Here is a 25,492-nt window from a genome sequence, read left to right as displayed (position 1 = left end):
TCTCCTGGTGTGCTTTCCTGGAGGATGAGATGAGGAATGGAAGCATGTATATATGCATATATAACCTTTAATATAGAAGTGCAGAGGTGCACAAGGCACTAGCTAGAAAAATGTCAAACACGTCAGCTAAACTGCATTTTAACTAATGATATGTTTGAAATAATCCAGATAGAACAACCATGGAATAAACTCAAAGAAATGGCTGAGTTTATAATCAAATGCTTCAAGTGTTGTCTGGCTTAAAATATCCTAAATGTGTTCTGCAAGTGCCAGACAGGGCACAAAGATGAGCAGAAGGTTAACTTCAATTAAAGGACTCACCAGCTCACACCACCCCAAGTTCTATCTGATGACAACTTAACACTAAGTAGTCAAACCAGAGTGTGCAGGTACAGTGCCCTTCCTCCCCCGTGTTCCAGGGCAGGAACAACCCAGACACAAACTTCCAAGGCTGTAACACACTCACTTGCCATCTTTGAACCAGTGAATGTCAGGAACAGGGAAGCCTTTGGCTCTGCATTCCAGGCTGATTTCCTGGTTGAGGATGACTGCAACTTCCCCAGGGGTATCAGTACCTATTATGCTCGGGGGAACTTCAGAAAGACAAACATTAAAGAAGAACAGTGAGTGGAAGAATCTATTTATAATGAGTTGAAATTTACTGCCTGCTTAAATATCAACTGTTTTTCCAACCACCAACTTACAAAAAAACCCCAAACAAAACAAAAACCAACCCCCAAACCATGAACTGACCTAGTATATCTAGGTTAAACAGCTTCTCAGAACTTCCTGCCACATTTATGGCTTTGCAGGAATATTGTCCAGCGTCCTCAGTAGCAGCTTTCAGGAGCTTCAGTATCTTCCCATTGTGCAAAATCTGGACAGCACTGCTTTCCACAACCTTAAAAGAACCCGAGACATCAGCCTTATGTGATCCAAGTTACATCAGCCAAACAGCACAGCTGGATTTTTATAAGAAAATGGTAGTTTTAGGTTTAGGGATAATCTGTTTCCCCTCTCAGTTACAGCACTAATCCCCTGCACTGCTGCAATCTGTTCAATATGGTTTGGAGCTCACAGCAGGCAAGGGGGGAACCAAGGAAACCCTCCATCCATCAGCAAGGGGCAGTCACAAAGTGCATAAAGGGCTCTCTCCTCGTCTGAAACTGTGACTTATCAGCTACAACTGGGAGCAGAGGACTCAAGGATAAATCCTGAGGAATTCAAATAGCCTCCAACAGTTCTTATTTCTCCACCCATAAAATAAAGAAAATAGCATAGTTGGTCCCCTCTGGAAGGACTCTGGCATCTGCAAGACTGGAAGATTATTAAGGCTAATTCCTAATGGAATCCTGAAAATAAAGAGCTTACTTTTCACTTATTGAATTCATGGATGAACCACATTTAGCTGGTTTTTTGTGGAGGTGTTCTTAGTCCACTATTAAGCACATAAAGGCAGGTACATGTATTTACTTCAGTGAGTTTTCACACCAAGCACTTCAAAGTCCCCCCAAAACTGAGTGAGGCTGCCTAATTTCAGTGATCACACATACCTGGATATCTTCTTTATACCAGGAGATGACTGGGAAGGGGTTACCAGTTACTTCACAGAAGAGACTTACAGGGTGATGAACAACCACAGATGTGTTTGTCACCTTTTCTTGATCTCTAATTTCAGGAGGAACTGCAAGAAAACTCAAAGTCATGATTTCCCACTTTCTCCTTCCTCCCCTCTGTCAAGGACCACCGTAATCCAAATTTCTTAGACCCTTTTCATTCCCTCCTCAATGCTGCCTTTTGCCTCTGGGCATATCTTCCTATGTCTTTTCTTATTCTTCTCAAAAAAGTCTTCTCTTGCCCAGTAACGGACTCCCAGGGAAATTCACTCCAACAGAACAACCAGCAACATTTTTAATCTTAATACTGAATCTTAATGTTATTTAACCTTAAATTTAATCTTAAAATCTCCTGTTACTTGTTCAGCAACATTTGTTTAGCAAAGGAAGCAGATTCCAGAGTCATCCTTCCTCTTCACTGCTCCAGTCATGTTCCAGAACACCTGTCTAATATTTATCTCACTATGGATGCAAACAGAATGGCCTTATGTGGTGGATTAGAAAATCCCAACCCGCTGACAAGTCCTGCTGGCACAGGATGGAATTCCTGCTTTTCTCAGGATAAAGATAAGGATATAATAATCCTGCTCACAGGCATCAGCACTATCATGGGAAGTGAACAAGGCTGGAATAAAAGTGCTCTGTACAAATCAATACCTCAAGGCCACCCATGGAAGTTTTGTTTTCTAATGAGGATTCTGGAAGAAGAATATCAGGAACAAAAGTTCTCCTATCCTATGTTTAATCAGATAAATAACTTTTCTCATATTTAGATCTGAAATGCAGACCTATCCCCCAGTCTTTAATCTCTACAGTACAAAAGTCTTCATTTGTTATTTGCATTGAAGATTTCAAGTATAAATAGTCTGAGATGCACCTGGCTCCTTAAGCAAAACAAAGATAGTTTGTTCCTAAAGTCATGGAGAACAGAAACAACAGAAAAAAACACAGAGAACATCTGAATAATGGAAATGCAAGTAGTCGGATCAGCTTTTATCATTTAACGGCACATGGGCAGACCTGGGCATGCAATTCCCAACAGTAACCTCAAAGAGATTCTTCCAAAGCAGTTGCCAAGGGCTGTGTTTGTTCTGTACCGTTCACTTTGAGGCTGTATTTCCTCTCGGTGCTCCCAGCCTCGTTGGTGGCCACGCACACGTAGTCCCCGCTGTGCGAGGGGGTGACAGCAGCGATGACCAGCAGGGTCCCGTCCTCCAGCACCGCAATGCCTGGCTCTCTGCCCGTCAGCTCCCTCCCGTTACGGAGCCATCTGATGGCAGGCTTTGGAACACCTAAAGAGGCAAAGGGGAAACTGCCACACACGCTTCGCTCGGCTCACAGCAAGAGAGGTTCACACAATTCCTGCTGCTCGCTGGAATCTTACTGCAAGGACAACATGTGTCCTTCCAAGAGGAAGCCCCAGCTGCTACAGGATGATTTTAACATGAAAAATCTTAGTCCCAAACATTATAAAATCCTTTTGGCTTGCAGTGACTTTCCACAAAACTTCCACACACGGTGGTTATTTAAATTACCATTAGCTTGAGTTTTTCCAAATAAAGTATATATGGAAAATACTGTGTGGATTGGACATTTTTACAGGAACTTAGTAATTTTCAAAGGTCAACAGCAAAAGATACTTCTGGAAGCGGGAGCAGTGGCACACACCTCTAGCAGGGCACGGGAATGCCACGCGCTGGTTTGCCACTCTCTCTTGGAAGGGACTGTTGTACGGAGGGTCCAGGTCCTCGATACTGGGAGACTCTGAAAGAAAATCAGACCCCAAAAACTTCTTGATCTCTGCTCTCAAATGTAAAAATACAATTTGGCAATACACATCACTCAGTCTCTCCCATCCACACGAGGTCAGACTCCAATAACCCCCTTTACACTGACTAGAATGTGTATCCTACAAGCAGTCTTATTTCAACGGAACATTTAGGAAGCCAGCGATACAAAGAGGCTTTCAAATGTGACTGCAAATGGTTCTCTTGAAAACCTGCTATACTTATTTTGAAGGCAGTGTTTCTGAATAATCTAAAAAATACTACTGAAACTCTTTTTCCCCAAACATTGGTGCTACTGCCATCCTTTGTTCTCGAGTCTCATTTCGAACTCGTGTGCAGGCTGACAATACACAGAGAATATTATCTATAATTACATAAAGTTACTGAGAGTTCTTTGTTGTCCGTAAAAAGTGTTTCTCAGCACCTCTAATCCAAAGGGATCAGAACACTGCCTTTAGACTATTGCAAAGAAGAAACAGTTCCTGCTCAGCTGAAGTCAGTCACGCTCCACTGATGTCTGTGACCCCGTGACAGGTGAGGAGTTACACTATGGATTTAAACTGGCACACTGACCACTGTTACCCCATCACCATTGCAACACCATCTTGTTATTTAAATACATAGAGAGAGAGAGAGTTTCTTTTTTCTCATTTCTGCAAACTCTCCAAAGAATATTTGCTTATTCTAATTTTCCTTAGTTAACATCAGGACATAACATCTAAAACAGATGTGGATGTTACTTCACGTGACAGTCGGCAGGAAGAGCACTGCCCTCCCAGACACCAAGCACAGAGCACTGGCACGAGATCCCTGCTGGCCAGGCAGGAGCACAGTACCTGGGCAGGCAGGGGCATGGTACCTGGGCAGGCAGGGGCACAGTACCTGGCCAGGCAGGAGCAGGATACCTGGCCAGGCAGGGGCACACTACCGGGTCAGGCAGGGGCACACTACCTGGCCAGGCAGGGGCACAGTACCTGGGCAGGCAGGAGCAGAGTACCTGGCCAGGCAGGGGCACAGCACCTGGGCAGGCAGGGGCACAGCACCTGGGCAGGCAGGGGCACGGTACCTGGGCAGGCAGGGGCACAGTACCTGGGCAGGCAGGAGCACAGTACCTGGCCAGGCAGGAGCACAGTACCTGGCCAGGCAGGAGCACAGCACCTGGTCAGGCAGGAGCACAGCACCTGGCCAGGCAGGAGCACAGTACCTGGCCAGGCAGGAGCAGAGTACCTGGGCAGGCAGGAGCAGAGTACCTGGGCAGGCAGGGGCACAGCACCTGGGCAGGCAGGGGCACTGTACCTGGGCAGGCAAGGGCACTGTACCTGGGCAGGCAGGGGCACTGTACCTGGGCAGGCAAGGGCACTGTACCTGGGCAGGCAGGGGCACAGTACCTGGGCAGGCAGGGGCACTGTACCTGGGCAGGCAGGGGCACAGTACCTGGCCAGGCAGGAGCACTGTACCTGGGCAGGCAGGAGCACAGTACCTGGGCAGGCAGGAGCACAGTACCTGGGCAGGCAGGGGCACAGCACCTGGGCAGGCAGGGGCACGGTACCTGGGCAGGCAGGGGCACAGCACCTGGCCAGGCAGGGGCACAGCACCTGGCCAGGCAGGGGCACAGCACCTGGGCAGGCAGGAGCAGAGTACCTGGGCAGGCAGGGGCACAGTACCTGGGCAGGCAGGGGCACAGTACCTTGCACGTGCAGGGTGAGCTCGGCCGTGTCGGTGCCGGCGGCGTTGCTGGCCACACACGTGTAGGTGCCGGCGTCGGGGGCCTGGGCACTGCCGATGGCCAGGGCACCGTCCAGCCCCAGCCTGAACTGCCCCCCGCCCACGGGCACGGCAGCCCTGCCCCTGAGCCAGGTGACCGACGGGGCAGGGACCCCCTGGGCACTGCAGGGGAGCTCCACACGGTGCCCGGCCTGCACCTTCAGGACTCGAGGGCCACGCTGGATCCTGGGAGGGACTGAGGGACACAAAGGCAGTCACAGAAACGGGGAGAAAAACAACGTACGAGATCATTCTTAAGGCAGAGAGAGCTGGGGGGGTTCACCTGGAGAAGGGAAGGCTCTGGGGAGACCTGAGAGCCCCTTCTAGTGCCTAAAGGGGCTCCAGGAGAGCTGGAGAGGGACTTTGGATAAGGAAATGGAGTGACAGGACAAGGGGGAACGGCTTTCCAGTGCCAGAGGGCAGGGGTAGATAGGATATTGGGAAGGAATTCTCCCCCAGAAGGGTGGGGAGGCCCTGGCACAGGTTGCCCAGAGAAGCTGTGGCTGCCCCTGGATCCCTGGAAGTGTCCAAGGCCAGGTTGGACGGGGCTTGGAGCAACCTGGGCTGGTGGAAGGTGTCCCTGCCCATGGCAGGGGGTGGGACTGGGTGACCTTTAACAGTCCCTTCCAACTCAAACCATTCTATGATCCCATGAAATTCTTTTCCACTTTTATTATTTTAGAAAATATCCTTCTTTGTTCACCAAACCCCAGTTTCATCAGGAGACTACAGAAGCAGACCTGCATGTTCTCTGCACAGAATAGGATGGAAGATATCTGGTGCTTGACTTATTTGAAGAAGTCACATTTCAAATTCCACTGCATGACTCCCATGAGCACTGAAATACTCAGAGCACATTTGAAGAGCTGTAGGTACTGGCTCCTCATAACACAAAACAATTCAAAAGCTTTTACGATAAAGTTAATCACATTTTCCTTTTGACATTTTAATTTCCTTCCCCTAATCCCTGATCTTTGTACTCTTCCAAACACAAGTTCAGACAGGGAGATAAAATATGACTGGAAGTGATTTTCCTGGTCCTAAAGAATAATCTAAATCTACCCTAAGTCTTTTGCCACAATGTTTTTCTTTCTAAGGATCGTTGGCAATAAAAAGACTTAAAAAGAATGTCTGAAACAATAACAAGTGACATTTTTCCAGACGTGTCACTGTGTGAGTGGGTAAGAGAAGGAGGTTGGGGCCCCAGTGTGGGGAGAGCAGGGGAGAGACAAGGGAGTGACATGGGATGATTGAAGGAAAGGGGAAGCTCTGCATGATGCAAAATTCCATGTGGAAACTTGTGGCTGATTAACCTTGGAGTCCCAACTCACCATGTACACTGAGCCTCACGGACTGAGTCACGTTCCCAGCAATATTTGTGGCGACACAGAGATACATTCCACTGTCTGAAACTTGGGTCTCGCTGATCTTCATTGACCCCGAGGGTAGGAAAGTGTGTCTGGAAAAATAAGAAGCAGATAAACCATATAAACATGTATGGAAAGGTGAATGACCTCTACTTACACACTGCTAACGATTGCTGTGAGCTCCAGTAACAGCATTCTGTGCCGTGTCACTCAACTAGGACTTACATTTACTCATTTTTTCTCCTTCCTGAGCCACTACATTCAGAATACACAGCAAACATCTAAAATCTAAGCTCCAAATTACAAAATTTGAATTCTAGCTATTTATAAGACACTATGATGTGATAGAGGCAGAGAAATGGAGCTCAAAAGTTTTTGCTCAGCCCAGGTCAGTGAGGTCAGAAAGTTAAATAACTTCTCATACTGCTTCATCCTGGCAAAAAATGCTATCAGGTTGACTCAGGATGGAAGAGAGGTTCTGATTCAAAACTGGCACTTCTGATATTTCCTGCAACCCTGGCATTATCAACACCATGCTCCCACCAACTGAGCCAGTGTTTCCTGATTCCTTCTCTGCTGCCCATATCTTTCCAAACATTTTTGGGTTTTTTTTCTTAATAACCCCAAAAGACAAATTGCTGGGGCTACTTCTCCCTCTTGATTTTGTCCAGTAATTACATTTTCTTTCTGATAAAAGTGCCTTCCTTTCTGATTTCCCTCTTCCTCTGTTTACTGTACACATTGCTAACACGATATTTGGGTGGTCTCAAACCATTTTGTTTGGATTAATCTTTAACTTTTGCTGCCATCTGTAAACAATTTTATGGAATGGGCTGAGCTGGACTTCAGTTACTCTGGATAACTTGGATCTCACCACAACAGCCATGAGCAAGTAGCCTAATTTATCAATGTCTCCTGAGGTAAAACAAGGACAAGGGACCAGGAATGCAGATCTGTCAGTGCAGGCACGTGCTCACAGGACACAGCAAAGAATTCCACATGCATTACTACCCACAACCCAAGTGCCTGTGCACGAGCCTCCTTCACCAGACACGGTGGCCAAGGAGCTGCTGAGGCTGTCCCAGGCTCACTGGAATGGCTCCAACGTGCAGATCTGGCCACAAGGGAAAGGGGCTCGTCTGCCTGATTCCTTAATTCAGCTCAGACCCTGGCTGATCCTTCCACGGATCACTGGGAGACACCAACAGGCACAGCCATCACCACGGTGTGCCTCTGCCTGGCCCTACCATTCCCTGTTCTATGGATACAGCTGGAGGGACCTGGAACACCAGGAAGCACCAGCACAGCCCGTGACAGTCGCTGGCACTTCAACGGGGAACATCCAAGGATAATCAGTTGCTTGTCTTGTCTCCCCCCTTGTTCCGGGCCACACTAAAACAAGGAGGGAAAGCTCCAACCTTGCTCCACACTACACACAGGACAGGCCCCAGCTCCTCGTTCTCTCAGGCTGTCAGCTCAACACTTCACAAGCATTTAGTTGTGCTTTCACATGTTCAGGAATATCTGGAGAGGTTTTGGATCCGAAACACGGTGAGCAACGAGCCCTTGTGAGCACACCCAAACATTTATTGTCATCTGTATCCTGCTGACAGCCCAGAACTCATTTGAATCACAGACAATGTTCCCTTAAGCACAAATGTGAAGTGCATAAGGAAAGAAAACCAGTTTTTAAACATCTCTAATCATGGCCAGGTGATGTGGGTCCCTGAGCACCACCACAGTATGAACAGAACAGGATCTCTTCCATCCTGGCCCCTGAGATTGCACACAAACACCCTGGGAACAGGAGCTGTGCAGGGATGTATCCTTGGGAAAGAGGGTTTCAAGAGCCAGCACAAGAAGTCATCAGGCAGGACAATGCAACACCTTCTGAGTGATCCTGAGGCAATCAGGAGTCACACCCCTCCCACAACCCTGACAGCTCAGAGGCCATTTCACTTTGGTTTTCATCAAAGGTTGTTACCTTGGAGAGAAGGGAGATATGAGCTGCATTTCTCTGGCCCAGCTAATGATGGGGGGTGGCAAACTCTTCACTTCACAGGGCAGTGTGACATCTTCCCCTGCAGTCACTGAGACCTCAATGGGTGCATTTCCCTGCTGGTCTCCAGGCCTGGACACTCTGGGTTTCACTATAACATGGAACACATTAAGAAGCTGCAATGAATAAACACATTTGCACAAATGTAACACCATACAATTTGACTTCAGAGCAAACATCTACTTCTTTATCAGGTATAAAACATTACAATCCTATTTTTAATGACTTGTCTGCAGCAGAGATAAATCCCTGCAGTGCTGATGTAGCTCAGGCACGGGCTGATGCCTCCATGCAATTCCACAAATACCAGAAAGACAGGAGTATCCACCCAAAAAGCTGGATAGAACAGACACAAGTGCTGAGCTCTGTGTTGCACAGGTAGTTTGGAACCACTCCCTGAACTCTTACACTGCAGCACCAGTAACTACAAACTATAAGAGCCTCACGAAGCTCCCCTACACCTAAATCAAAGTTTTAATAATACTGAGAGATGGCAGGAAGCTTTGGGACTGGTGGGATTAATGGATCTTCATTCTGCTATTAGTGGGAAATCCTGTTTCTACACAGATGCTTCTTATCCACTTCCATAAAAGATGAAATTATGTCCGAGTAACTAGAGCCAGGTTTAAACCCCACGTGCACTGAGGGTGTGTCACTCCCGACCCACCTGAGGGGGTTTTACCACCCAAAGGGGGTGCCCAGGGTGTTTTACCACAGCAGGGGAGCCCAGAGGACACCGTGGCTGAGTTCAGCTCCCACCTACCATAGACAGTGAGCTGGACCTTGCGCGTGGCGTGGCCGGCGGCGTTGGTGGCACTGCACGTGTACTCCCCGCTGTCCTCCCCCCCGGGGGACACCACCGACAGGCTGCCATCCGAGCCTGCAGAGAACCTCACATTGCTGGGAAGGATCACTTCTCCTTTCTGGGGAAAAATCATTCCACGTTAACTCAGAAACTTGGCCCCGAAATTCCATTTATACAAACTAATTCACTTCTACTAACTTGTCACGGCCCTTGAGTGTCACTCTCTAAGCAGTAACAAGAGAAACACGGGGATTCCTGTGCAGAAAACTTGCTACATTCTACAGAACACGATTCTTAAAAGAAAATTAAAAAAAACAATCAGGATTTCAACTGAGTTAATTCTGACATTGACTTCTGATGTCAAAATGGATCTTTACACATTACATAAACTGTCAGTCAGCAGATTCTTCCTTGTCTGCACTGAATGTTATTAAGTGATAATTAAGAAAAACCACTCCTCCCGTGTTCTCTTCCCTCCCAAACCAACAGTTAACCATGTTCTATTCCTTCTTTGAAACGAAGCTGTTTCACATGGTCCCAATCAGATACATCTGCACAACTTCTGAGGCCCCACAGTGCCTTCACAGCCATGTCATGTGAGCTGGAACATAGCCCAAATAACTGCTACTACCAGAAATTATTCTGTTCAAATAGGGGGGAAAAAAGAACCTGACTTTCAGAGAAATTCCCTGAAAGACTGAGGTCCTCCTCAGTGGACATTGTGTCAAAGATATGGCTGAACGGTGACAGGATGCCATGATTAGATACACTTTCCTCAGAGGAAAAAGTCCTCTTAAAGCTCCAAGAGAAAAATGAACTCTCAGTCTGTGGCAGGCTGCCTAATCTCGAATTATCAGCTCCCAACAGGAACAATTTCTGAAGTGTTAAAAACACCCAGATACAGCCCGTGCAAAGAACAGAACACTGAGCTATGGCAGGAGCGTGGCCAAAAGTCCTGCTCGGAGAAACAAAAGCAGTTCTGAACAAAGTCTTCCAGGTCCCTCACACCTGACACTTTGGGCCATGTTCCTGGCATACAGTTTTTATGACAACTAAATGATGTGTTCAATTCATCTTTCACCATGAACCAGCTCAAAGGTGAGGAATTACCTTGGACCAGGCAATGGATGGCTTGGGAACTCCGCTTGCTTTGCAGGGCAGTGTCACTGGGATTCCTTCAATGGTGCTGAATATCTGCTGTCCGTGCTGAATGACAGGCAGGACTACAAATAAATGCAAATATTGAAGACTTGCACAAGACATTTCAGGCCATGGCACAGCTATTACAAAATTATCCTTATACTGCTTCCTTATACAGGCAGCAGGGTTTGGGACTGTTCAGCCTCTTCTCCAACCCTAACAGGGACAATGAGCAGCCACTCTCCCTTCCACTCTCCAGCCTTTTGGAACAGGATAAATCCCTGTTCACCACAAAGCATGAAAGCCACAGCCTGATCACTGTATTAGGTACATGCAGTCTTGACTGTAGGTATTTCACTGACTGCAATTACTGCAGTAAGGCTTTGTCACATTATCCTCTGACAACATTTTAGGCTTCACTTCCCAAAATCAGTAACAAGAGACAAGACAGCTCCCTTGGCTCAACTGAGCTGCCTTTGAATTAACAACAGGAAAATAAAATCAGATTTAAGGCTACAATACCAAAACCTAGAAATATCTAAACACATACAAAGGTGTTTCTTTTTGTTCCCAAGTTCTGAAATATCCAAAAAACTAATGCTGACATGGAAGACCTTATGAGTACTTGCTTGTATTAAAGATTTACAGCTATTCTTAACATAAAAGGATGTTCCAGAATCTTCAGTGAAGTTTAAAATAAACCTCCCATGATTAATTTAACATGTGAGCAAAATTAACACGTGAGAAACCATGAAGTGCTTGTGGCCTCACAGACTTAACACAGATATCTTCAGCTGAAATGCAGATGTGTTACACCACAGTGCTAACACTTTGTCTTGCTGTCAGTGCAATTTTTGGTATGTTTTAATTAAAGAGAAAAAATAAGGAGGAGGAGAATGGGGATGACACCAAAAGCAACAAACAAATTTTGAGTCTTGCCAAAACTCGTAATTCATTTTCTTTCATTCTACTTCTCCCAGGAGCTGTGCTTCCTTACACCAGTTCTGAACCACTCAGACAGCACTTTTCATGGGTTTCCACTTGTTAATAAAGATGAAGAGTGCACAGCCTGCCTTTGGGGGCGTTTAAAACTGAGGATGTTTTATGATCACAAAACAGCGTTGTTTGATTTCACTTTAAAAACTATATGGATGGCTCAGCTCTCCCCTGTGCAGGGGAATCTCCCCCGTGTTCCTTTCCGAAGTCCCACCGTTACAGCAGAGGAATGTGAGACATCAGTGCCACTGCCCAGCTCCAGTGCAGCTGCTGGGGTGAGTGTCACCCCTTCCTCTCCCCCGTCCCTCATCCAAGGGCTGTTCCTCACCATACACGTTGACAGAGGTGGTTCTGTTGCTGGTCCCAGCCACGTTGGAGGCCATGCAGGTGTAATCCCCCCCGTCCTGCAGCCGAACCCTCTCCAGGTGCAGGCTCCCGTCGCTCCGCACGCTCACGTAGGGGTTGGGCACCAGCTGCCAAAAGAGGGATGGAACATTTTACTGGCAAGAATACTTGGGATAATATTTATTTGGGGATGCAGCGTGGCTTCACTTGATTATTTCACATACATAAGAATTCTGCGTTCGTGGAGAATTTTACTAGAGCTTTTCCTACTTCCCATCTTTCAGGGAAACGTAATTTCAATGAAGAATTTTGGCAGCACCTCGTATTTATTGCTGTATTAAGATCTGCAAGAGCAACTCTGTTCTGCCACAGCACATCGAGAGCTGCCACTCGTGCTTTTAATGGGGAAACCCAAATTTAGCTGAATTATTTCACTGCATTTGAGTTGGTTATCCCAGTAATTCAGCTTGGTCACAGATCAGCTCTTGATGAGTGCAATGACATGTTCTTCCACAGGCAGACCATGTTTCTTTACAGTTACCAAAACCTTCCAAATTCCATATCCATCAAATAGAAGAGATCAGCCCTGCAGCAAACCATTTGGAAGGACAATATTAAGTTCCACCAAAGAGTAACCCTCTAAGAGTTCTATATCCTACAGGAATACCAGAGATCCCTGAGCTCGGCAGCACAGCCTGGGCTCACAGGAGGGTTGTTAGAAAGCAAAGTTGTTCCAGTCACACTCAGATGAAGAATTCTTCCCTAAACACAACTTGCTCCAACACCTTCCTTGGAGTGCAGCTTTTCCCACCAGCTTACAATGACAGGAAACCAGCTCTGCTACACAGAGGAATTAGCAACTCAACAAGGAGGATCCTGCCAGTATTCCCCCCCCTCCTCGCACTCACACAGCCTGAGGAAAAGCCAGTGGTTCCCAGAGGCACCAAAACTGAGCAGGAAACTCCAGTAAGGGCCAGGTAGTGCCAGGTTCTGGCACAATCAATTTAATTCCAGCTGTGGAGAAATGACTTCAGGGAGAAATGAGCAATCAAGATAAAAAGCAGCTCCACAGGGATGTGAAGTCAGTAATTTCACTGTTGAAGAAATGAGGTTTCATGCAGAAAACTAACCCAGGTGGGGTGTCTACATCACCTTTCTGGAATCTCCAAATGGCTTGGGTTGGAATGGACCTTAATGACCATGCAGTTCTGTCTGCAGGAGCAGTGAACTGGCAATGGTATGTTCCCAAGGGGAAAGAAAGCACAGTCATTATTCACACTCTGAGTAGAGCACCACTAGGAAAGGAGTACATGGAACAGGGGTACTGGCATTTACCTCATCCCATCAGCAACAGGAATAGCCATGATGTTAAAACACCTTAAAAACCTACAGAAATTTTCAGGTACGTTTATTTAAATTAAATATGTTTATTTAAATTAAAAAAAACCAGGGAAAATAAAAGCTTTTGCATTGCCACAGTTTAATTTCCAGCATGTCATTCTGGTAGGTATATCCCACTAGCATTCCCATATTCAGAGCCCAAGGCTGAACTTTATGAGCCACAAAGCTGCATAAATGGAAGTAAAATAGAAGTAAAAGGACAATTCACCAATACTTTGGTTCACAGCTATTTTCTAGATCTTCACATCTCCCATTCTCTCATCTGTGCTTCAGGGTCAGAACTCCCCAGCATGGGCAGTGATCATATTAACTTTTGTAAATCAAACCAAGTTGATATTGTGCCTTGAAATGTCAGCTGGAGCTTTTCTGTGCCAATAAATCTCACAAGAAACAAAGTAGTCTTACCACCACACTGTTTTTAATCCACCTCCTGTCTGGAATGGGGTTCCCAGCAAGCAGAACACATGGCAAAGTGAGCTGCTGGCCCTCAAGGACTTTGGCTGTGGCTGGGCTTGCTCCAATCAGAGGTGTGACTTGAACAAAAGGAAGAATGAGTAGAATTATTAGGAGTTTTTATATTTCCACAGAGAGTACTAAAATTAGCATTACAATAAAGGCAGGGAAAAAAGAGAAACCAATGTAGGGGTGGGGTAGCACAGGAGAGAAGGGAAGCTGGAGAAACACATGTAGTGTGATCCTTAGCTGAAACTGGATTCAGCCAAGGGTTTCCCTGAGAACTCGTGTTCCCTGACACCAAGTTGATTTTTCCTTACTGGGGTAAAATATTGAAGAACAAAAGTAGCAGGTTTGGAGAGGACAAAAAAGAAGTGGCCATTTTTTCGGGCATAAAATTATGAAGGATTAGAACAGAGATGACAGTCCAGCTGAAAATCTGGGATGATCTTTAAGGTCCCTTCCGACCCACACCGCTCTGGGATTCTGTGATTCTATTGTCATTTATTGTCTTGTTGGATCACAAGGGTTCCTTCACAGTTACACCAACACTGGCACAAGCACATTCATTGCTGCCTTTTTCGGTTTTTTTTTAAGGATGAATTAAATGGCAGAAGCCCCATCATTACAATGACTTTTCACTCCTCATTAAATTCCCTTAGGAAGAAGAAACAGAAGACAGGACAAATCCTGTTTAAGGTCTGTGTTACACACACAGGTGGAACTAATTCCAACTAGTGCAGCCAGTCAAAAGACAACACTCTTAACATGCAAAATCCACGGAAATCAATGACAATATTCCGTGTAAATGCTTCCTAATTCTGTGTGTGTGGATGACATGGAAGTAGAGCACACAGACAGGTCAGCAGGGATGGACATAACCCCCAAACCCCCCCAGCTCCCACTGACACCCCCACTCTCACCCAGTCCTGTCACTGTGACCGTGGCTGGGCGGGACTGGATCCTCCCAAACTGGTTCTCAGCTTCACAGACGTAAATCCCCTCATCACTGACCCACAGATCTAGGGGGGACAGAGAGATCTGACTGCAGCATCTGCAAGGAGTCCATAAATGATATATGGCAGTACATTACATCTCTGCACTACCACAAGAGTGCCCTGACTGGGAATATTGCCCAGTACACACTGCAGTGTTCCTGCATGTGAACAGACACCCACAAAATACTCCCTGTATGCACAGCAGAGAGGAACTGCTTCACCCCACCTGACACTGTCTAGAAAGAAATTCAAAAGCTAATTAAGAAAACAGAATAACATCACTTATTGTAAGGGTGACTGAAATGCTGCCAAATAATCAAAATCACAAAGCCACTTGCAGAGTGTTATTACCCAAATTAGGACTGGTCTAAAATAGTGAGTTTAGAACCAATTCTCTCCAAAAACCCAAACAAACAAAAACAAAACAAAACCAAGAAATCAAACAAAACCACTAAACCCCAAACAAAAACAAAAAACCAACCAACCAAACAAACAAAAAAAACCACAAAAAAAACTCAGCTCTCAAAAAAACACAATTCTCTCAAAAAAATACTGAAAATGAAAACCCATAACCCCCAGATATTTACACAAAGATGTAATAACTTCCATGAAGAGTGAAGCCAATAACCAAACACAACTGATTTCACAAACTCATGGGAAAAGGAACTGCATGTCAACATGAAGTCAGCATCAGAAACACAACCTGGGATAGAAATGCAGTGTTTTCACCAAGTTAACAGTGATACCAAGCTGTGCAGTAACTCCAGTGCACTGCACATGTCCCGTTCCCCTGGAAGGTTTTGTGTCCAAGCTCAGGGTACCTACTGTGAAAGGCCAGAGCCCCTGTCCTGAGCTGGCTGGTGGCACTGGCAGTGAAGGGCCTGGAGAACAGGGGAGCCCCATCCAGCCTCCTCCAGGAGACCCTGGGCTCGGGATAACCCTGCACGTAGCAGGGCAGGGTCAGGTTGGAGCCCAGATCCGCGGATTCATCGCTGGGCTCCTGCGTGAAAACGGGGGGAGCTGGGGAAAGACACACACACAAGGTGACCTGGGGTTCAACACAACCCTCACATCTTCTCACACCGCTGGTGACCTCAATTTATGTCCCACTATGCACAATTACTCTGACATTCCCAACTCTAGGAACACCTAGAGCAGCCCTGCACGCTGTTCCCTACACTGGGAGCTCAGAAATGGGATAAACATCTCATAAAAATGAAGACAGAGCCACCCCCATCACACAGCCCTGCATATTCAAGTGTTAGGGTTGTTCAGTTCTCCTCCCCTCATTGCTTCAGTCTTCCCTGACAGGAACACTGAACAGCCACAAGCAGATGGAAAGCATTAGGAAAAGAGGAGAGGAAAGGCTGAGTTACAGCAACCTCTCACAGTAATTCAAGTTTGTATAATAAATTCTCTATATGCAAATTTTGTTAGGTTGAGGTTTGAACAGTTTCCTCCTCCTCTGCCTCTCTCTTCCTTCCCATAACTTCATGCTTTGCAAAAGAATCAAGGAGTGGGTTGGAACAAAATGATCTTCAAGGTCCCTTCCAACCCAAAGCAGTCTATGATTCTAAGCTGGAGCCCAAATGGGACAAGGAAACAGCTCAGTCAGCACCACCCAAAGGTGCTCCCAGCACACACACAGGTTATAGGTACTTGTGAGAAAGGCTCAGAGAACCAGGGCACCACTCACTGCCCAGTGCAGGCACTGGAACTGGAGTGTTCCCAGCAGGTTCCAGTTTACTCACAGCCAACATCCAGAGTGATCTTGCCAGAGGCTCTCCCGGCAGCGTTGGAGGCCACACAGGTGTAGTCACCAGCATCCAGCTCTTGTGTTTCCTGGATCCTCAAGAGACCCCGGGGAGGATCAATAATGAGAAATGCTGATGCCCTCAACTCTAAGTCACCTAAGTCCAGGCAGAAAGAGGCAATATAACTGCATATATCAACATCAGAGCTGTATTTATCAGTTATTCCAACAAAACAGTGCCCAAGTTGGAGATGGGTCACAGCATGGCTGTGTGAATTCAGCAGATGAGAACTCTGACTCCCACTCAACTGAGTGGAAGAAATCATTCCCACATCAAATACATCCTTTTTAACTGATTGGTTCCACAAGGGAAACACAAACCCAAGTAGCTCTGGGCAGAGATCAGCACTAGGCAGTGTCTCAGGCTGTATTTCTCCCTCTCCAACTGGAGGCCACATGAAAACAGGACATCAGAGGCTACAGAAAAACGTTTTGTGACTTTTGCAGCATATAACTTAAACATTTTCTGACAGAAGAATGAACCTTATGTAAATGGGCAAGAGGCTCAGCTTTTTTTTTTTTTCTTTAATTACCTATGCTATGAAAAATAATTCACTGTATTTAAATAGGAGCAGGAATTTATGCCCTAGAGGCCAATGCCATTTATTCTAGATTTACAGAGTTTCACAGGTCTGTCACTGGTTGAATACTACAAAAACCTTCTGAGAGAAATGAAGTCACTTCCAGATCATTGTTCTAAATATTGCTGCTAAATAAATAAACCAAACACCAAGCAATAAGCACACCTTTAAACCATTTAACTTGGGGGGCTGGGATTCCAGTTGTTTTACATTCCATAATAGTCGTGTCTCCAAGACCAACCAGAATTTCACTCTGAACTACAGTCAATGTTGGGCCCTCTAAAAAGAAACAAGATAAAAAAAATAGTTTTTTCTAAAACATAAACAATGAAAGACTCTTATTTTGTCTTTTTATATAGAAGAATAATTGCATTAAAAGTCACTTAAGGTGACAGATTAACTCTGGGAAACTTGGAAAAGTAAAGTCAGCCCCAGAGCATCTGAATCACATGTAAAATGTGCAGGGAATGAAAGGAACTAATCAGGAAAGTTTCATTATGTAGGAAGTAAAAACATCAAGAGTCACTCTCCTTCTCCAGCCAGATGTTGGTCATCAAACATTTTAATGCTCTGCTATTAATATATTAATATAGTATTTAGATACAGAAACACAATTCCTTTTCCAACGACCTACTCAGGTTCCCAAGCCCATCCCACAGCAAACCCACGTTTTTAAGCTTAGAAACAGCACGAGAACATGAAGCCCCAAATACCACCTCACAGCACCAGTCAGGTTGGAACAGAAACCCAAAGGGACATCTGGGAGCTGCTCAGCGTATTTTCTGACATTTCCAACACCGTGTTTTCTGCCCAGCTCTACTCATTCCAGCAGTCCCTGATGATATATTAGTTTGCCTTTTTAACTTCACTGCGTTGTTTCCTTCACTCACCAATGTATGTGAGGGTGGATGTCTGTCTGTCTGTCCCAGCTGAGTTACTTGCCAAGCAGCCATAAATTCCTGCATCTTTGGGAATTGCCTTCCTTATGATTAAGGTGCCTTCTGGGGTCAGTCTATACCTGGGAACACACAGGGCAACAACCAAAATGATTAAAAAGAGCAATGGTTGTATCCACACTTCAAGCAGTCACAGCAGCAAGACCAGATGGTTTATAAATAGTCTTGCTGGGTTTTTTCTCATGATAAATAATAATATCTTCCAGAGAACAGCACTACATTTTGTGAAAAGCACTTATTTTGTAAAGAAAAAAAAAAAAACCTCCCGAAGAACAGAACTAAAGTGTTTCTATTTTAGAGATGAGATATTTGCAATTAAAGAGTTATTAAAAGTGAAAGTTGAGGAAATAATCAGAATATTTTGGCATCATTCAAAACTTCCTTCTCACATAGGAAACGAAAAGAAATAGAGAAAACTGTAACTCCCACCTGCTTGAGCCAACGATAAACATATCATTGTGTGTCCACACGACTGTTGGCTTTGGATGACCTGTTGCAGAACACCTGATAGACACCTCAGAGCCTTCTGTAAAAGTCTGGTTCTTGGGGGAAACAACGACCCTCGGTGGTTCTAGCAAAAGAAATCAAACCCAGCAATTAAAAATGTCTGTTTAGAGAACACAGGCTACAATAACCACTTTATACCCGTTTCCAAGAAGTGACAAAGCAATCCCATGAGGGCAGAGCCCACTGTGCCTTCCCCTGGCACAGTCTCCCAAACCCCCAGCATAAAACACCTTTATCACACTGCAAGTCAGGGTTCAGGTGCCTTGGGCCCACCTGAGACAGGATTTAAAAAAGCAGCAGCAGAGACAATGTTAACAAATACAAGACAATGAGCAGCCTGCTCTGGTGAAGGTGTCCCTGCCCATGGCAGGGGAGTGGAACTGGGTGGTCTTCAAGGTTCCTTCCAACCCAAATCATCCTGTGCTCCTGTGATCCTTAGGCAGTGACCCCCAAAGCCGTTCCCCACGGCAGCAGCCACTTTGTCCTACGGTGCATGTGACTGTGCCTTAGTTAGAGTGGCAAGAAGGAGACTCATCCCCAGAGATAAAAACTAAGCTGAGGAATGAAACTGGCTCCTATGACATTAGTAGTACCAATCTTCCTTTGGAGCTTTGCCTTTTGCTAATCACACTCTGTATTGATCTGAATTCCTCTGGGGCTGACCATTCCTGTAGCAATCACAGGAGGAAAAGCCTGAGCCTGTCCTTTGGGAGAGTCAAAGCACACGTAACCCAGGGGTACCTCATCTAGGGCTGCTCTGCACAGCTCATTTTTATTACCCTCAGAGGGAATTACACCATCCCACAGACCCAGATGGTGTTTGATATGTTTTAGTGGCTGCTCAGCTGAAGTGTGTGTAAGAGCCAGCACACACAGCCCGTTTGGGTAGGTGGGGTTTAATGCATCAAGGACAAGGTGCAGGTGTGATGCTGTGCAGTGTCCAGGTGAACAGCATCCATTGTTCCAGTTCCATCTGTCATGGACAGAAACAGAGCACTACTACAAATGCCTTTGGGGAAGAATTAATACCATGGTTTTGCCTTACATCGCTGGGAGGAAGATTACTGCCCAAGTCCTGGGTTGTAACACCACTTGCTTACAAAGCTGCTCACTAAAAACCACAGTGTTCTTGGCCTGGAAGAAAAACTTCCCTGCAGAAGACTCTGCTGCTCCTGGGACAGAAGCAAGGCAGGTTCTGCCTCCTTTCAGAGCACAAACTTTGGAGTTTAGCCAGCAGATTTTTAGGCAAATGGCATTAAAACACAAAACTTGGAAAACGATCTTCCTCCTCACAATCGCAGCACAGAGAAGGGGATGAATGACTGATAATGAGATATTAGATGGTTTTTCAAGTGCTCAACCATCAAATTAAAAACACAGAGAAGAACAGCAGGAGATCCCTTCCTCTTTTACAGGAAGAGGTTTATCAGGAGTAGCATAAGTTTAGGAAATACAGGTTATTAAGTCTGTAGGCATTATCAACTGAGCCACTGCTGACCCAGCAAGGAGTAGTTTTGTGTTTGAGTTTCATGACTAATTCCCAGCTGTCAGTGTTTCATGGAAACTTATCTGTCTGCCCCTAATTAAGCACATAAACCTCTCATTAGAAGAGAAATATAATTGCTGCTTGGAGAAGACTCTTTGCTGAGTGCAGCACCTGGAGAGAACTGTCAGGACTTTATTTTCAGTCATTAACTAAACATGAGAACTTGTACAGGATTCTGAGATCTGTAGGAATAGTGAATGCAAACCCACACTGCTGCACTGCTAAGAAGAAAGTCAGTAATAAACTGCAGCTGACTTGCACAGTTGCAAAACTGTAAACACAGATGCAGATAATGGTTGACCATTCCCTTTCTTAAACTGATGCACAATAACCTTCCCCAGGTTTATCAGTTGTTCACTTGTAGGTTCAGTAACAACTGCAGGGTCCCAAAAAGTCCCTCCTGTGTTGTGTAACAGCTCTGAAACCTCTGAGCCCCCAGAGAAAAGGCACCAGAGGAAGGCAGAGCTGTAGTTCCCCAGAAGCACCAGGACTAAATCCAGATCCAAAGGGGCAGGGAGGGGCCAGAAATGGCTGCACATTACAGAACTGTCCTTGAGTGGTTCATGATGTGCACAGATGCCTCAGCTGGTTTTATTTGGTTTGAAATCCTGCCCAGCGTCACTGCGGGTAATTCTGCAGGCTCTGGGCCCCAGGAGGGTCTCCTCTCCTGCTGGGATTAGGAAACTGTTTCCAGTGGCACTCACACAGTGTGCTGTGGCACTGCTGCCCACGTGTGATATTAGCAGGTGAGAAGATAAAAGAAATCTTAATTAATACTGTATTTGTAATAAAATTAATAGAAGAAAGTCAATATACACAGCTGGAATAAGATACTGGCTAAAAACAGTGTGACCACATTTGCCACCAATTAACCATCTTGTTTTCTTGCCCAAAGGAAGGCACACAGAGGGGCTTTCCTGTATGTCAGGTCAACTGGATTTCCTTTGTTTTGTTCTCTGTATCACAGAGGTGAAGATCTGTAGACAGAAGCACAAGCTCCTTACAGTGTCCATCCCATTCAAGGCTGCAGAATAAAACCCTTTAAACAACACAGATCATGTGTAAAGCTTCTTAAGAGACCCCACCTGCAGAGCTGCTCCAGCCCTGGGGAACAGCACAGGGAGGACGTGGAGCTGCTGGAGAGAGTCCAGAGGAGGTCCCGGAGATGCTCCCAGGGCTGGAGCCCCTCTGCTCTGGAGTCAGGCTGGGAGAGCTGGGGGGGTTCACCTGGAGAAGAGAAGGCTCCAGGGAGACCTGAGAGCCCTTTCCAGGGCCTAAAGGGGCTCCAGGAGAGCTGGAGAGGGACTGGGGACAAGGGATGGAGGGACAGGACACAGGGAATAGCCATTCCTTGTGGCTAAGTAGCACAACTACTTATTCACCCACTGCCGGAGGGAAGAATCAACAGTGTTTTGGTTTGGAAGGGACTCCAAATGATCCAAAGATCATTTATTCCATCCCCTGCCACAGGCAAGGACACCTTCCACTAGAGCAGGGTGCTCCAAGCCTCAGATAGCTCCAAAAACAGCCCAGAGGGAAGCACTGAAGGCACTAAGCTGCTTTTCACTCCTTAGCACAGACACCTCACATTCGTTTTACTTTAAATCTGAAATAGCAACTAAAGCAGTAATATTTCAGTTTTACTCCCTTTCTTGTTTTCTCAGTGTTTAAAGAACTCAGCAGAGTATAACAACTTTCTCCTTGCCCATTATCCCAGTGTGTATCCATGGATCCAGGCGAACAACACTCACACAGAGAACTCTCAAAGCCCAACACGTTTATCTCTGTATTGTGTCTTTTCAGAGAAAAGAGCAGAGAAAATTCAGGGTTATGCCAAGGAGGTAATGCTCCTTTTGCCCTCCTGGGCAGTCTGTTCCCTGGAATTATTCCACTCTTAATGTGACTGTTCATGCAGCACTTCTGTCACCCCTTGGCTTGATAAAAGATCCCTTATCAAACTGTTATTACAGCCAAGACAATTCTTCAATGCCCAAAGGCAAACATACACTTGATTTCTGATGTGGGCAGGTGGAACACATTATAAATGTGCTTATTTCCTGCAGGTGTGTCTTAGGTGCTTCTAGCAGAGACCCCTGAATTATTCCTGTGTTCTAGCACCCAGCTGGGAGCACAGGTCCCTGAATTATTTATCACTGCTACTTGCAAGCAGGTGCTGAAAATGCCTGTCAGCTGTGATGGTGATACCAGACAGGCATTTAAACATTTGTAAATGAGGGAAAGGGAAAGGAAAGGAAACCCACAAAACCAGCACAAATCAGTCTCAGCATGCACACCGTTTCAAATGAATAAAAAAGAAGCCTAAATTACTAAATTTACCCTCAAAATCATTATTACTTACAGGTATGAAAGTATCAAGAACAAAAGAAGCTACCACAACGTGCCATATTAATTCAACCTGACCAATATTCAAACAGCAAACTCATATTTCACCCACAAAGCTGCAAGAATTGGCAAAGAAAAGGTTTAAATGCTCATGGAATTGCACTCATCAGTGAGAAACAGATGACTGACAGGTTTAGAGGATCAGCAATGCTTCCCACTCCTGGCCAATCTCTAGCCTCACACAGTTGCAGTATGCTCCTCCAGGCACCTGGAAAAGTAGGGAACTCCTGACAAATTCATGGATGTTTCCACACAAGGCCAATCCCATGGGAGGACTGGAGCAGGTCACACTACAGAGATGCTGTTTCCCAACCCCCAAACTGGAGCACGTGCTCCGAGCACTCCATAAGCACCAATAGTCCCTGGAATTCCTCAGAACTGCACTCCCTGCCCCCCCCAGTGCCCGGAGAGGCCCAGGTCTAACTGGTTCCTCTCCTGCCCGTGGCCCTGCTGTGTGGGACAGTGGTTCACAGTGAGTGCCTGGGGGTGCTGTGCTGCCCTGGGCTGGGAGCACAGGGCTGGGGACACAGGCAGCTCCCACGGCACATTCCAGGCTGTTGGTACAGCTGCTGGCACCACACCCAGGGCAATGTCCCCTTTCAGAAACAGCAGCACCAAACCCAGCTCAAAACAAGGGGTTACTCCAACCCACTCCAGCAGGGAGAGCAGATGCCGGGCTATTTTTAGAGCCACCAGCATTTGTTCTGTGCCTCAACCCCCGTCCCAGAATGAAAATGGGGATGAAAGCAGTGTTTATTCTCTTATGATCCAAAACTCAGAGATCTACATGGAACTGTTCCAGCAATAATAAAGGGCTTCAATCTGAATTTAATTTGACATTCTGAATTACTTGCAACTACACAAAGCCCGAACCCATCTCCATCAATTAACAAGACTTCAAATTTCCCTCTTCAGCTTGTTAATAATGACAAGCCCATAAAGCTTTTGCTCTTACATCTGGCCACCCTTTACTCTTTGCTGCCAAACAGAAACTGGTTTCTGAAAACTGCTCTGGGCCCTACCAAGCACTACAAATTGTACGTGACAATCACACAGTCAGTACCTCCAGGAATCTGAGGGAAGTCATTTTGTCCAAGCAAATTAAAGTGATCACAAATAACAACAGGGCATGCAAAGCCTTTGGATACCACTCAGCTCCTGCATGAGCTCTTGGAAAGGTTGGCAGTAGATTCCTTTTTCCAAAAAAACGGAGGCAGACACTGCTGCTGAGACCTGAGTTCAGCTGCAGCTCAGCATTTCCTGCATATTTATTCTGTTCTAAGCACCTTTCATCAGAAATCAAAGAAAACACAATTCTCACCTAAGCCTGAAGTGCCCAAGAGGGTTCTCCCAGACATGTCTGAGAGCAGTACCAGCCAACACGTCATTTCCAACTATCCCCAATAATCATCATACACAGATGAGTGATTTGAAACTCAGTATTCTGCTGTGGCAGCAGTAAAACTTCTTTACCTTTACTAGAAAAAAACTGCCAGAAGCAATTTGGTCATTGAGTTAAAGCTCCCAGCTGGCCTACAGACATCAGGGAGGAAAATCTAAATCCCAGGAAGAGATGAATGAGGGAGGAGCTGCTTCTCTTGATGCCTTTGAAATGCTTGAATGAGTGTCTTGATGGAAAAAGCCTGTAGCATTTAAAACTAAATTTTCCAAATGTAGGGGGGTTGAGCTCTTTTCATGGCTCTTTTCCCCTCAGCCTTGTTAGAAGTTTAAGCTATTGAAATCTAAGTTAAGTTAAAAATTAAGTTATAACTCTGCTGTATTTTGTAATAACTATGTCCTACACGTTTCATTGCACAACTACTTGTTCCCCCTTGTTAACAAATATGCTCCTCCTGTAAGAAAAACTACATCCCATTGATAAGTGTTACAACTCCACTTTTGACCTTTCTCTGTTTTGGGCACCTCAGACCAAGCAATTCCATTCGGTATTTATTTTTTCCATAATTCTAAGTTTTCCATCAGCTAACAAGTACTGAAATTAGTGCAGCAAAGTGAATGAACCAAGATACCCACTCTGCACAGAACATGATCCAGAAGAACCCGCAGGCAGAAACCCTGTAGGAATCACCTACGTGAAGGCAGAATAGTTTTCTTCCTAAAAGATTTTGATTTCCATCTCTCCTAACCCAGTGACAGGCAGCTAAGGATCAAGGTTCAAACCTCCATGTGATCGAGGCAAACAAAACAAAAAAACCCACAAAACCATGCAGCACTTTCAAATTTTGAAGACTCAAACTGTAAAAGGATTTGCTCAATTACAAATTACTGCCTTTATGCATATACCTTTGTGGTGGTTTGGACTTGGCTCCCCACCATGTCCCCAAGTCCACAGCAAAAACTCCCCCCCTTTTATAAAGGAAAGGGAAGGAAAAAACAAACCAAAAGAACTGAAATAACAGAACTAAAGTAATATATATATATTATAGATTTATATATGGTTACAAAAACTATTTGCATATAAGAAAGAGAACCCCAACACCCCAAAGAAAACCAGAAAAAAGACAGTTATACAGCCAATAGAGAGCTAGCAAACAAAAATCTTAATACCTTCCTTAAGAAAGCAGAGCCATACCACCGGACCTCTCCCACTACACTTTTAATTTTTTTCCTGGTATGCAGCAACAGAAAAAACCTAGAAAGTGTTTGGTCTGACTCGTGATTTTTCAGTTTTGACATTTTTCATGGAATCCTGCAATGGTTTGGGTTGGAAGGGACCTTAAAGCTCATCCAGGGATGGGCAGGGACACCTTCCACCAGCCCAGGCTGCTCCAAGCCCCGTCCAGCCTGGCCTTGGACACTCGCAGGGCCGGTGCAGCCGCAGCCCCCGGTCAGGCTGTCCCACAGCCCCGGGTCAGGCTGTCCCACAGCCCCCCCGGTCAGGCTGTCCCAGAGGCTGTCCCACAGCCCCCGGTCAGGCTGTCCCACAGGCTGTCC

General features: G+C 45.7%; 1 protein-coding gene across 1 annotated transcript in view; it reads right to left on the bottom strand.

The window, feature by feature from the left end:
* HMCN1 (hemicentin 1) overlaps window positions 1-25,492 on the bottom strand; it is a 161,192-nt gene that overhangs the window by 87,519 nt on the left and 48,181 nt on the right. Inside the window, exons 11-28 of the mRNA XM_017834940.1 lie at window positions 18,511-18,652; window positions 18,016-18,143; window positions 17,291-17,404; window positions 16,483-16,641; window positions 15,557-15,751; window positions 14,657-14,755; window positions 13,686-13,813; window positions 11,863-12,007; window positions 10,509-10,621; window positions 9,357-9,516; window positions 8,519-8,684; window positions 6,499-6,626; window positions 5,091-5,363; window positions 3,285-3,380; window positions 2,714-2,908; window positions 1,554-1,684; window positions 754-901; window positions 467-593 (exon numbers count right to left, since the gene is read on the bottom strand). Of these exons, the coding sequence (XP_017690429.1) occupies window positions 467-593; window positions 754-901; window positions 1,554-1,684; window positions 2,714-2,908; window positions 3,285-3,380; window positions 5,091-5,363; window positions 6,499-6,626; window positions 8,519-8,684; window positions 9,357-9,516; window positions 10,509-10,621; window positions 11,863-12,007; window positions 13,686-13,813; window positions 14,657-14,755; window positions 15,557-15,751; window positions 16,483-16,641; window positions 17,291-17,404; window positions 18,016-18,143; window positions 18,511-18,652 (2,647 nt within the window). The remainder of the gene's footprint in view (window positions 1-466; window positions 594-753; window positions 902-1,553; window positions 1,685-2,713; window positions 2,909-3,284; window positions 3,381-5,090; window positions 5,364-6,498; window positions 6,627-8,518; window positions 8,685-9,356; window positions 9,517-10,508; window positions 10,622-11,862; window positions 12,008-13,685; window positions 13,814-14,656; window positions 14,756-15,556; window positions 15,752-16,482; window positions 16,642-17,290; window positions 17,405-18,015; window positions 18,144-18,510; window positions 18,653-25,492) is intronic.

The sequence above is a fragment of the Lepidothrix coronata genome, unplaced genomic scaffold (genome assembly GCF_001604755.1).
Source record: "Lepidothrix coronata isolate B3197 unplaced genomic scaffold, Lepidothrix_coronata-1.0 Scaffold246, whole genome shotgun sequence".
In the NCBI taxonomy this organism is placed as follows: domain Eukaryota; kingdom Metazoa; phylum Chordata; class Aves; order Passeriformes; family Pipridae; genus Lepidothrix; species Lepidothrix coronata.
The sequence above is the reverse complement of the archived record's forward strand: the minus strand, read 5'-3'. Positions and strand labels throughout refer to the sequence as shown.